Source organism: Podarcis cretensis (assembly GCF_951804945.1).
Source record: "Podarcis cretensis genome assembly, chromosome: 2".
NCBI classification, from domain to species: domain Eukaryota; kingdom Metazoa; phylum Chordata; class Lepidosauria; order Squamata; family Lacertidae; genus Podarcis; species Podarcis cretensis.
This window is the reverse complement of record NC_137171.1, coordinates 9,827,909-9,841,865: the sequence shown is the minus strand read 5'-3', so window position 1 is coordinate 9,841,865 and position 13,957 is coordinate 9,827,909. Positions and strand designations below refer to the sequence as shown.

The window sequence follows — 13,957 nt, the reverse complement described above, 5'->3', positions numbered from 1 at the left end:
CATCCATGGTCATGGGCTATGCTGTTTGGGGCTGATGGGGGCAGGAGTCCAACAGCTACACCCAGAAGGCCACAGGGTCCCTCCAACCCTGTTTTCAGATGACTAGGCCAAGGCCGTTCTCAATGTACCTCTTCCATCAGAGATGTATGCAAGCTATTAACAGAAGCAAATGTCTCCCTCATGCCAGCACCACAATCTTTTAGATACTAGGCAAAACATTTTTCTTCAGCCAGACTTTTAAATGGATTTTTTTTACCAATTTAATTGGAGAGGTTTTAGCCTATTAGGAGCCATTTGCTTGCTTCCTCTCCCTCAGCACCCCACCCCTGGGCAGTATTTATTTTATGCTGTGTATCACCCTAATACACGAGGGACGCGGGTGGCGCTGTGGGTTAAACCACAGAACCTAGGACTTGCTGATCAGAAGGTTGGCGGTTGAAATCCCCACGACGGGGTGAGCTCCCGTTGCTCAGTCCCTGCTCCTGCCAACCTAGCAGTTCGAAAGCACGTCAAGGTGCAAGTAGATCAATAGGTACCGCTCCTGCGGGAAGGTAAACAGTGTTTCTGTGTGCTGCTCTGGTTCACCAGAAGCGGCTTAGTCATGCTGGCCACATGACCTGGAAGCTGTATGCCGGCTCCCTCGGCCAATAAAGCGTGATGAGTGCCGCAACCCCGGAGTCAGTCACGACTGGACCTAATCGTCAGGGGTCCCTTTACCTTTATCACCCTGAAATCCAGTATGATTAAAGTCTTTTAAATAAATAGAAATGTAATTTACAATTCCCACATCAGATCATGGTTTGGACATGTCCAAACCATGAATTCACTTCCAAAAAAGTGGAAGGACTACAGTATTCCAAGTAATTCCTAACAGCATGATCACCACCAGCAACACATATGCAATAATGAATGGGCATGTCCTTCTTATATCCAAAGCCCATTCTTTCCCTCAAAGGATTCTGGGCATTGTAGTTTGTAAAGGGTCACTTGCAATTGTAACTCTGTGATGTGTGAACTATAGTGCCCAGAATTCTTTGAGAGAAAGAATGTGCTTCAAATGTGCTTTAATGCTATGGTGCGTACGAAGCCACAGATATGCAATGGACTGGAAAAAACAAACATCGTTTTGGGAGACTACAACTGCTATATTGTTTTAAACTGTTTTCAATATCGTGTTTGAATTGTTTTAACCTGTCCTGGGACCTTACGGTGAAGTGCGGGTAATTAATAATAATAATAAATGATGAGTACATTGCACAAAGATTATAGCCAACTCACATCAATAACACAAACTGCTGAAGGTTCGCCTATTTACTGCTGTGCTGGTGGCCCTAATGCCGTTTGGAGTCGCAGGAAACAAGTGAGGGATAACAACCTGAACTGGCAAAAGGAAGGCTGGAGAAAGCTGTGTGGATTCACAATTCTTTATTTCTTCCACATACATCGTATTGGCGAAGGAGGGAGGTCAGGAGAAGTTTAATCGAAGCTGGCCATTGCTCTGCCTTTGGATGCTGACCCAAGACAGGGAGCAAGTGCAGATTTCACAGAAGGAGAGAGGAGGAAGACAGTGCTTCTCCCTGAAGCATCCCTGCCAAACAGCCATCTCTCCCATAATATTTTCTCTCTGGAGAGTATTATTGAGAATGAGAAAATTCTCTGGAGATCATTATTTGCTACCCCAAAGTGTACACCTAATGCAGTCTTAAGGCAAGAGGCAGGACTGCCCAGAGTGGAATTAAAAGTCTGGGAGCAAGCAATATCCCTGTGGCTGAAAATCCATTACAGTCCTAAGGGACTGTTACCTTACCTCCTGGCCATAGTTCCCTATCCTCCTTGGCTTATGCAAATAACTAACAAGATCAAACAAATTGGCCTAAACCCTGAAAATCTTTTTAATGGAACTCTGAACAAGGCAAAAGTAATTATCACTCAGAGACTTTACGATGTCGAATTACAACAAGAAGACGCCCTACTCCCGGAGACGTATAGATGTTTAAAAGCTTGGCCTAATTTTGCAGCTGCCCCTTACTTAACTAACATCACTAACGAAGCTTATAGATGGGCTTTCTCCAGAGCCCGCTTTGAGACAATGCCCTTAGCAGTGCTGTACGGCAAATTTACGCGGGCACCAATGCATGTGCGTCTCTGCCCCTGTATGTCTAATAAGGTAGAATCTGTCACTCACATCCTTCCATTTTGCAAATTTTATAGTGAAGAGCGAGTTCAACTTATTTTGCCGCTTTTATCAAAATTTATACCCCTACAACATTATTTGGAATCCTCCCCCGAAATTCTACGAAAATACCTTCTGGAAGATTCCTCAAGCTCAATATCATATGAGGTGGCCAAATTTTGCACTCTAGCAATCAGGAAGCGTAAATCTCTTTTGTTGAATGGCACACTGCGAAGTTCCCTTGTGTAATTTTTTTTTTGATGTTGTTGATTTCCTTTTGTTTGACTTTGTGGTGTTCTGTGTCGCTGGCTTTTGCCGCAATAAAACTAACTTTGACTTTGACAAACTGCTAATTCTAATGTAAGAACCAGTTTTACAACCCACATTTTAAAAATCGAGTAAATAATAAGTCAAGCTGTGATGTTGCCGGTGTAATTAATGAATAATAATTATTATTTTATCCAGTTACGTTACTGGGCATTGTGACAGTCACCATCGGCAGCTCTGAAATGTGAGCTACAGAAAACATTTTTATTTTTTCTAGGTTTTAATAATGCTATTCATTTAATTTGATGAACATTTTTAAATTCCTTTTTTTTTAAAAGCTACATTTCATACATACACAACATAATTAGAATTCAAAGTTGATGGTAAATATCCAGTTAGTGGCAGGATCAGTGATTAAAGTGAGTCATTCACGTTGAATTTTCAATTTCAAGTTTGGTGCAAAAATTCAAAGAATGTGAATTCACTGCACTGCCCCATTGAGTAAAAGTATCTGTACAGTTTTTGGTTGCCATCTGAACAAGTCTACCCATGAACAAACATGTATATTAACTAATTATATCATTTTCAATGCATTAAAATTATATCATTTTCAATGCATGAAAACGAATATTCTCCTATTTTAAATGAAAATTCTCTAATATTCTCATTGATTGAGAATATTCTCGAGAATATTATTCTCGAGAATTTAACATCACTATCTCCCACCCACTCTAACACAACCCAAACTGGCAAAAAGCAGGCTGGAGGGAGGACCTACCAGGCCGAAGCTGAAGAGCAATTCTTTGCGGGGCAAGCTGAGTGAAGCTCTGGCGCTGGGTGCTGTTGCTCAGGGGTCTGTCCTCCAGCACACGCTGCCTGCTGTGCGGATCCATTATCTCACTGGGGAGGCAGCCACGACGCTCCAGCTCCACCCGAGGGGCACAGCGCTCCATGTCCGACTCACCTGCTTGCACAAAATCCTGGAGGGAGGGAGAGAGAGGGGGGAATGGGAAGCGGACAAGTTTCCAGCATTGCTTCCATGCACACACACCCTTCTTTTGGAGGGGCAGGCGAGAAAGAACATATGGGAACAGGCATTGGAGCAAAGAGGACTCTCTCCAAGTGGTCGCAAAAATGCGTGGAACGCAGGGCAACTGATTCCTGACCATTGAACATGTTGACTGGGGCTGGTGGGAGTTGGGAGTCCAGCACATACCGTATTTTTCGCTCTATAAGATGCACCTAGTTTTTAGGGGAGGAAAACAAGAAACAAGAAAGCAACGCAAAGCCTCTTGAGCAAACACTGATCCCTCTTGCTCTTCTGGCTTCTGGAATAGCTGCGTAGCCTCTTCAAGGTAGCAGGATGAAGGCTCCCCCTGCCCAGAAGAGGCTGCACGCGGCTAAGCCAGAAGCTAGAACAGCAAGAGGGAGCACTGTGCAGCCTGCATTTGCTCCATAAGACGCACACACATTTCCCCTTACTGTTTAGGAGGGGAAAAGGTGCGTCTTATAGAGCGAAAAAATACGGTGATCTAAAAGAAGAATGGGGCACCTATGGCCCTCCAAAAAGTTGCCGAATCTCAGTCAACATAACCAATGGTGAGGGGTGAGGGGAACTGTAGTCTAGCAACATCTGGAAGGCCACAGGTTCCCCATTCCCAAAACTTTCAAAAAAGTATGGTTTTTGTTTTTAAAATTCACTTATACATTCGTAGCAATGTCTTAGTAAATTGGTTTTCATTCCATGGTTGTGAGTGGCATACTTACACCTTTGTGATGGCTGGACCATTTCCTGGGGAAGTTTAACCCATAGGGGTGCTGGGGGACCAATCTGTTATCCCATTCCCCAGCAGACTTATGGTATCTGAGGGATTCCTGAATGCCCTGGGGATTTTCTGGCCAGCAAGACCAATGCTCCTGCCAAGGTCCTAATCGTACTACGGAATAGCAAGAAAATCAATGGGATCACTCCTCTGACCCTGTAGAGCTCAGGATTTTCCAGTGAACTTCAGACAATGAAGGAGGCTGGGCGACAGCTGGAGCACGTCACAAATCTTGTAACAAAGCCAGCCAAACACAGGCTGGAGCACATGGCAGTAGCTAAAATGAAGTGGTGGCAAAGAAAAATGACTTTTCGGCCCCCACTGCATCTGGGGTTCACTATCCAGCATGGCTCCTCAAGGGACTAGTGAAACCTTGGTCGGAATCTGTAACTTCTTAACCCTCCGAGACTTGCTGCAACTAGCTTGCAAGGGATTTGTTCATCTTCACTCTCCCTTTGATGCTGCTGTTAGTACCGTTTCAGAAGATGCGTCCAGAACCAATGGTACCAAATAGTATGGGAAACAGCCTTACTAGAAAAATTAACCAATAAACTGAAACTGACATGGGGACAAACAGAAGAAGACGCCTTCAGCCCAGTATGGCTCCCCTTTATCACATACACAGCCCAACAAGACAATGACAATAATCCACCAACAGCATACAAATCAATATGGCTAACCTGATCCAAAACACCCACCCACCCCACTCACATACGAAAACAAAGATCACCACAGCCAATCACAAACAGCCACACCCTAGGCCAACCCCAACCTCTCTCACCACCAAAGGAACACAAGTGAACAGCACAAGCAATGCTGACACCAAACCCTACATACATTAAGCAAAATAGAAACATCGCCACCCGACCCCACCCATCTTCCCCCCCTCCACCCCTATCCCCCCTTTTTTCCTAATGTCTCAACAAATGAAACTGATTTTAAAAATGTTACATGGAAAAAATACAAGAGAGAGACACTACACATACTTCTGTAAATCAAGAAAATCTTTAATAAGATTTTTTAGAAAGATGCATCCAGAAAACCATCTACTTCTGTTGTTTAGGGTCAATGGCGGTTTTAACAGCCTGACCGTACTTGAAATTGAGTGCTGCCAACTGCTTGCTCTTTCAACCTTTGCCCAATGTAGCTTATTAGAGGGTCGTTACAGGAACGGCAAATGCCTTGGTGTGGATGGCCCCACCTGCTGTGAAAGCTGTGGGGGTGGCCCCCCCAACTGGGGATCTCCCTATATTACTGTACTCAATATGCAAACTACAGAATCACACTTTTATCACAGTCGTCATCGGCCGTCGTCCACCTGCTTAGAAGCGCATGGCAATGAAGGAACCACCATTGTGCCAATGTGTTTGTCTCGTGCGGCAATGGAGGAGCTCCTCTGCAGTATAAGCAACAATGGCTGGCACCCCTTCCCCACTCTACTCTTCTCCCAACCCACCACCAAAATTGACAAGACATGCAAAAAGGCAGCCGCCACCGCCTTATCAGTGGAGCGGCAGTGGTTTCCTGTTTTATAGGTGAAAAAACTGCAGGCCCGAACGCTGCTTTGTCTTTGAATTGCTGTTGCAGCCAGATAAACGATTTACCCCCCTACCCATCCTATGGGGTGCTGAGATCAGTGTCTTTTCCACATACACCATAAGATAGAAAGCGCAATGCGCATTCTCAGGCTATCAGGGTCACCATTCCGGCCACTGCCCAGGCTCACGCCCCTTCTAGCGGGCCCAAGGCCCACCCCTCAGAGCTTGCTGGTCCCCATAGTGCTCTTCCTCCTCCTCCTTCCTGCAGTCATTGTTCTGCTCACCTGCCCTCTCTACTCATGCAAACAGCGACATGGAAGAAGATGGAACAGTGTGTACAGTACTGGCAGCCCCACCTCAAAAAGGGAAAGGTTCATAAGGGGAAAGCAAAATGATCAGGTGGGTCTGGCATCTCCATGAGGAAAAGTTGTAGCATTTAGGGGTGTTTATTGGAGTAAGAAGGGACGCGGGTGGAGCTGTGGGTTCAACCACAGAGCCTAGGGCTAGCCGATCAGAAGGTCGGCGGTTCGAATCCCCACGACGGGGTGAGCTCCCTTTGCTCGGTCCCTGCTCCTGCCAACCTAGCAGTTCGAAAGCACACCAAAGTGCAAGTAGATAAATAGGTACCACTCTGGCGGGAAGGTAAACAGCGTTTCCGTGCACTGCTCTGGTTAGCCAGAAGCGGCTTAGTCATGCTGGCCACATGACCCAGAAGCTGTACGCCGGCTCCCTTGGCCATTAAAGCAAGATGAGCGCCGCAACCCCAGAGTCGGCCACGACTGGACCTAATGGTCAGGGGTCCCTTTACCTCTATTGGAGTAAGAGGTAACACAATAGAAGTTTACAAAGTTGTGGCCCAAGATAAAGATAAAGAACCATAAGAAGAAAGGAGGACAGGGAGGAGGCCTTGAAGTTAGCCATCAATAGTTAGCAGCACCTAGACAGCAGCCTGGACAGAAACAGGAGCCACCCAGTGAGATGTAGCACGTTCCTTTTTAAATCACAGTAATTATTTCATAATTTGCATGAACTTAGTATATGCAAATGCTATGCAAATCTGCATCTTGTATGGGGTGGGCAAGGTGAGGCATTCCCTCCTTTTTTACCGATGCATACATGGCCAAATTACACAAGCCACATGCAGCAAAGGTAGGCCTATGCCTACCTTTCTTTTAGGAAACTGGTTCCTTTTAGAAACAAAACCGTTAAGATCAGCAAAGCCTGAGAGATCCAGGAGAGGGTTTATCATTAAACCAATTATAATGGTTTTAAACCTACGTCTGATCGAAGGAACTCTCTCTCTCTCTCTCCTCACCCTCAATGCGCTGCCGCTGTTAAAAACTCACAAGGCAATTTACAGTAACGAAAGTGGCAAGGCATGTGCGTACATGTACAATTCATAAAAATTAAGCTTCAGCCTGAACGCAAACATCTGGACAGGATGTGGTGAGCGACTCTTTCGACTCTTTCCCTCATGGCTAGCAGGGCACCTGGCTGGCTTTCCGGCACTGGGAGGGTGAACAGTGGGTAGTGAGAGCAATAGTTCTTTTCAAAGAAGTGTGGTTTTGGTGTTTGGGGTTTTTTTGAGGGGGTGGTACTGGGTGTGGGGGCCCAGCTCCACAGGGCTAGGAAGGCGGAAGGGCACGCCAAGCCTGCCATGTTAAGAGAGAGCCAGGGCTAAGGGTGATGTCAGTGGAGGGATATTATTACAGTTTTATGGCCTGCTGCCCTGTGGGCGGACAGGAAACGGTTGTCTTGCGGTGCTATGCTAAAATGCGTACACTGATCCTGTTAGGAAGTGATATGTTGGTCCTCATCAGCTGCATTGTGAACGTGAGCTAGGACAGTCAGTTACAGAGAGTATCATCGTACAGTGGTACCTCAGGTTAAGTACTTAATTCGTTCCACAGGTCCATTCTTAACCTGAAACTGTTCTTAACCTGAAGCACCACTTTAGCTAATGGGGCCTCCCACTGCTGCCGCACCGCCGGAGCACGATTTTTGTTCTCATCCTGAAGCAAAGTTCTTAACCTGAAGCACTATTTCTGGGTTAGCGGAGTCTGTAACCTGAAGCGTTTGTAACCTGAAGCATATGTAACCTGAGGTACCACTGTAAGGCTTTAGTGATGCTATGGGAGCCAATGAACTAAACAAACTTCTTTTCTGTCACACACACAAAATTCTACCATCTGTCCCAGAAAGAAGCTGTGCTCCCTAATTCTCTCCTCCTCTGTCTCTGTACACACACACAAATACACACACACAGCTCTGTACGTACTCAGAGGCACTCTTTGTATCATTATATGGAATATATTCCTTCACATCTGCTTCTTTAAAGAAGGGATTTCAAGAGCCTCAAATTTCCAGAGTGCTGCTGGTTTAGATTCTTGCTGACTCAGTACACAACCTTCTCTTGCACAGTTTAAGAGAAAGTCTGTGCAAGAGAAACCACAGTGAAAGGACAAGGGGTGAGTCAGAGGCCAGGCTGGTAGCTTGCTACCTCCTGATGCTGCCACCTTCAAGGAAATGTTTCGCCTCTTTTGCCAACGGGCACAACTACTTGGACCGGGAGAATTATCCTGTGCAACCAGGAGTCCAAAATGTTTGCCTGTCAACCCACCAAGGCTTGTGGATCAAGCAAGGCGGAGGAGGAGGTTGCAACACAGGAAAGTGGCAACAGGCTTCAGATGGCTCAAGCAAGCAAGTCAAGCTTGCTGCCACATATCAGGTGGTGGGGTGGTCAGAAATACCTATTTCCCCCCACCAGTTGGCTGGAGAAAAGGGTGCTGCCGGACATGCACAGAGTACCTTTGTCTCAGCATTAAAGGAATAAAAGCCACATGTTTGGGCGTTTTGAGCCCTGAGTAGTCAGTCCACCCACCCAACGCTTTAAACAAAAACACATTAACAGCAAATTAAGCTCTGAGGTGCCAACCCTAGGAAAAATGATTCCTTGGTCCCCCAAAGGATATGCTATAGACTGAGGAAAAAGGAAAATGACACAGGCTTCTGTGATACTCACCAGTTGCTTGCACCAGGCACAGCTGGGATGGGAACGGATGCACTCGTGGCAGGAGGGATGAGGCTGGCATGAACCTGCAAAGGAAACAGGTGAGCTAATGCCAGCTCTCTCTCTCCCACTCCCCCCTGCTGACACACCTGATAGTCCCCAGGCAGTCTGGTTGGCCAGTCTGGCTCCATCTCCCATCTCCTCTTCCAAACCCATTGTTGGGAAGCTGCTAAACCTCATGAACACGCAGTCAGACAATCCCCAAGCACAGGCCAATAAGGCTGAAATCCCCTCCCTCACTTAAGCGCTAGTAAGCTCCATGGAATACAATGGAGCTTAATTCTGATTATTATTATTATTTAATTTATATACCACTTTTATGCCAAAGTGACTTCTAACCGTACAGTAAATTCACAATTAAAATGCTCAACAGCATTAGGGGGTTAGTCACACTTGGGACTTCCGGGTCGGCGCCATCGCCGAATGGCGGACTCCCTCCGAGCTCCGGAGGGAGTCGGCTGGGTAGGGGTCGGGTCCCGCCGTGCCAGCGACGCGGGGACCCTCAAAAACCATGGGCGGAGATGCCCATGGACTTGGTGACTCGGCGGGCACCGTTTGCGCCCCCCGACCCGCGAAGGAGCCTTTTTAAAGGTTGCGGAGCGGGTGACGGGGGGTGTGTGGTGCTGTGAGTCCAATGCTTCCCCTGCCCAGCGAAGCCGCATGCCATTCGGCGGAGAGCAACGACTTCTTTGAAAATTTCGGATTTGGACTAAAAGGAACAACCCGTGAGTAAATTGATTGGACTTAAAAGGGAAATTTGATCTTTGAATTTGGAGCGAGCGGGGGGAGTGCAAAAAGGAAGTCCGCCCCCCCCCTGTTGTAGATGGTTCAACGCAAGGATTTGACAACTAAGATCGAGAGATGAACTTATTTACCTGAAAAAAAAATTTAACTTCACGAAGGGAAATTACAATAATTGTGCTGGAGGAGAAGACTGATTTGTGGGAACTAAAATGCAACCCCCCCGGGAACCGGGAACGATCCGCAATGAGAGACTGGTGAAGAGACACAGAAACTTTGACAGCTGTCAAAGTAGCTGTCAAAGCAGGAAAATAAAAGAGAACTTTGTTACGATGGCTTTGCTGGTTAGATTTGTTACAATTTGGACATAAATTATTGGAAATAAAGGCAACAAGTTATTTGATTTTTGGGTCTGATTTTGAAAGAAATTAAGTTACCATATTCCCTCTAGAGGAAGGCTGGGACATTGCAACAGTAGCAGCAAGTGGAAAAATACTATGAATTTGAGCAGGATCTGTTATCTCTTGGGAAAGCTGCAAAAACGAAGCATTATTTTGTCTACAGAGGTTTCTATACTAAAGGAGACAATGGATTTATCTATTGAAGAAAGGAAGGGACTTGATGCAAGTTATGTTCCTGAATAACAAAAGCCTCTGTGGAGAACAAGAAGTTTCTGAATTAGAAGGTTTCTGCAGCAGAACAGGAAAAAGCAACCTGAGGAATAAGAGCTGGACCAAATTTGAAGCCGGAGTATTTGGAACATCCAGACTTTAAAAGGACCAAGAAATAGAATTTAAGTTAGACTCTTAAACATAGAGGTCTGGATGGAAGAACAATGACTTTTTCTGAGAGTTTTTTCGAGATTGGACTTTCTGAAATTAAAAGCTATCAAAAGACGGCAAAGTGGAGTTGAGATATAGACGTGGATACACCAGGCTGGCAGTAGACAATGGATGAACTTTGGGGATTGGAACCGGGGAATGGGGGGGTGGGGGGAGATTTGGAATCCAAAGGCTGTAAAATTATATATTATTTCTTTCTTTTCTTTTTTCATGTTTGTTGTTTGAAAATAGGGGAATTCGTGGAAGGGAAATGGGGTCGATCTTAGGGAATTATATAAAATATAAGGAGAAATGGTTCATTAAGATAAATAAGATAAATTAATTTGGAATAAATGGGTTATTTAAAATTACAAATAAGGTTTTAAAATTTGGGGTAAGAATCTGTGGAATTAATTTAAGGGAAATGGAATACAAGAGGGGGAGGGGGGGGAGTCCGGGAAAGATGCCACTGAAACCAAGTGTAAATCATATTTGTTTTTTCTTTCTTTCTTGCTATCTTTCCTTTTTATTCTGGAAAATTTTTAATAAATATTATTAAAAAAAAGGGGGGGTTAGTCACACTTACCTTTCCTCTGCTCATTCTATCGCACCCCCCTTTTTTTCATTTGGAGCTTTCTCTGCAGAAACCCGTTCTTTAAAGCTCAATCAGAGCAAACAGCAATTAGCTGAAAACCTGAATTGACGTTTGCTTCATTTGAGCAGTAAAAAAACTGCTCAGACACAGAGCTTTTAAGCACAGACCAGTGCCTGGAAAGAGCGGGCCAAATGGTAAGTGTGGTTAAGCCCTAAGACATCTAAAATTAAAATATACAATAAAACAGTCAAACAGCATAACAATCAAAACAGTAAAAACAAGCCACAAGTTTAAATTAGGGGAACCCTTGTGTAAAAATGCCAATTTTGCTGGAGCCTCTTGTATTTCAGCAGGGAAGACATTCAACAACACTGGCGTCACCACTGAAAAGGCCCTGTCTCCATGTTACCACAAGCAGATTATCGTCAGGCCATGGCAAAACCAACCAGATTCCATTAGCTGATCGCAGGCAGTGAAGAGGAATATGGTTTTTCAGGTAACCTGGTCCAGAGTTACTTAGGACTTTGTGTGCAAGTAGCAGTGCCTGAAAACTGGCTTAGTGGCTAACAGGCAGCCAGCACGGATCCCTCGCACTGGTATGATATCTGCCTGAGAAGCCCCACTCACCACTGGGGCTGTAACCAGCTGCAGTCTCTGAACCAAAGGACCAAAGACACAAGGCCCGAAAAAGACTCAATATGGAGGCAAAATGGCCAAAGTATTGGGAAATATTAGAAAAAGAAGGAGACAATTGGAAATTGCAGAGTCAGGAGAAAATGAAAGATAAAGTGCGAGATTGGTTACACTACGCCCAGATTAAAGAAGTTTTTAAACTTGATAAAAAATTAGGATTCCAGGTGGAAAAATCGAAATTAGAAACGGAATTGCTAGAGCCGCAGGTGGCGCTAAAGGTTAAAGCCTCAGCGCCTAGGACTTGCCGATCGAAAGGTCGGCGGTTCGAATCCCTGCGGCGGGGTGCGCTCCCGCTGCTCGGTCCCAGCGCCTGCCAACCTAGCAGTTCGAAAGCACCTCCGGGTGCAAGTAGATAAATAGAGACCGCTTACCGGCGGGAAGGTAAACGGCGTTTCCGTGTGCGGCTCTGGCTCGCCAGAGCAGCGATGTCACGCTGGCCACGTGACCCGGAATTGTCTCCGGACAGCGCTGGCCCCTGGCCTCTTAAGTGAGATGGGCGCACAACCCCAGAGTCTGTCAAGACTGGCCCGTACGGGCAGGGGTACCTTTACCTTTACCTTTACCTTTAAGACCAAGGTACTTTCAAGAATGTACAACTTGCTGTTAAAATGGAACACACAAGATGAAACGGTTAAATCGGCTATGATAAAGTGGGCACAGGACATAGGGTATATTATTATGTTTGAGGACTGGGAAAAGTTGTGGACTACTGGGTTGAATTTCACTGCATGTAATGCTCTGAAAGAAAATGTAATGAAAATGATATATAGATGGTACATGACCCCAGTCAAACTTGCAAAAATATACCACTTGTCTGATAATAAGTGTTGGAAATGTAAGGAAAATGAAGGAACGTTCTTTCACCTTTGGTGGACCTGTCCTAAGGTGAAGGTCTTCTGGGAAATGATATATAATGAGCTGAAAAAGGTATTTAAGTATACCTTCCTTAAGAAACCAGAGGCCTTCCTTTTGGGTATTGTCGGCCAAGGGGTGTTAAAGAAAGACCGAACTTTTTTCATGTATGCAACAACAGCAGCAAGGATACTTATTGCTAAACACTGGAAAACCCAAGATCTACCCACACTGGAAGAATGGCAGATGCAACTGATGAACTACATGGAACTGGCTGAGATGACTGGCAGAATCCGAGACCTGGGAGAAGAAATCGTTGAAGAGGACTGGAAAAAATTTAAGCTTTATCTGCAAAAATATTGTAAACTGTATGAATGTTAAGCAGGATGCTTGATTTTAGACAAATTGGCACCATCAAAATAGATGAAGTAAATCATGAAGATAATTTAAATATAAGATGAAAAACCTATTATTTTTTTTTAGATAATTATTAGGCTAAATTAAATTTTCTTTTGTAAGGATTGGAATAAACGTATCTAAAATTTGAAATATATTCGAAATTTGACAGTAAGGATGGAGATAAGGGAATAAATTGTTGTTTTAAGTGTATTAAACTAGAACGTAGGAGCGGGAGATGTGAGGAAGTCCAGAAGTGATAAGAAAATATGTGATATGCAATGTTATGTTCTTTTTTTTTTTTTACTGTAAATGAAAAATTCTTAATAAATATTAAAAAAAAAAAAAACAAAGGACCAAAGACACAGAGGATACCCTCCAACATTTCTCCAATGAAAATAGGGATGCCCTAAGGAAAAGTGGGACATTTTTGGATCAAATCAGAATCCAAGATGGCTTCTGAAATTCTGGGACCATTCCTGGAAAACAGGGACACTCGGAGGGTCTGCTGCACTGCCAGCTAAAAGGGTGAAACTCTGACACTCTCCCCCTCTCCACATGTGCAAAACCCATCTTTCTACTTTACCTGAATCCAGCATCTTCTCTGCATGTACCATTGCAAGGAGTATAAACAGAAGCCAGAGTCTCACAGTCCACCCAGTGGGAAGCATAGCCTGGTAAGCAAGATTAAAAAGCAGAGTGGGGTTGTTAGGGGAACTGGAGGAGATGCTGCTCCCTTCCTCCTGTACAGAAAAGGATAGCTGGATTACTGCTGGGCGAAGGGCGGGGGCAGTATCGTGGACATGAGAGGAGCCTAAGTTTCGCGGTGGTTGAGCATATGTTATGCATGTTGTACAAGGTCCCAGCTTCAATCTGTAGATCTCTGGGAATCCAAAGGATCCGGGCACTATCAAGTGATATGGAAGACCTCTGCCTGGGGTCCCTGGAGAGCTGCCATCAATCAGAGTAGACAATAAAAAGGTAAAGG

General features: G+C 44.9%; 1 protein-coding gene across 1 annotated transcript in view; it reads right to left on the bottom strand.

Moving 5' to 3' along the window:
• ITGB7 (integrin subunit beta 7) overlaps positions 1–13,957 on the bottom strand; it is a 47,878-nt gene that overhangs the window by 17,269 nt on the left and 16,652 nt on the right. Inside the window, exons 2-4 of the mRNA XM_079966678.1 lie at positions 13,556–13,643; positions 8,824–8,897; positions 3,219–3,420 (exon numbers count right to left, since the gene is read on the bottom strand). Of these exons, the coding sequence (XP_079822804.1) occupies positions 3,219–3,420; positions 8,824–8,897; positions 13,556–13,643 (364 nt within the window). The remainder of the gene's footprint in view (positions 1–3,218; positions 3,421–8,823; positions 8,898–13,555; positions 13,644–13,957) is intronic.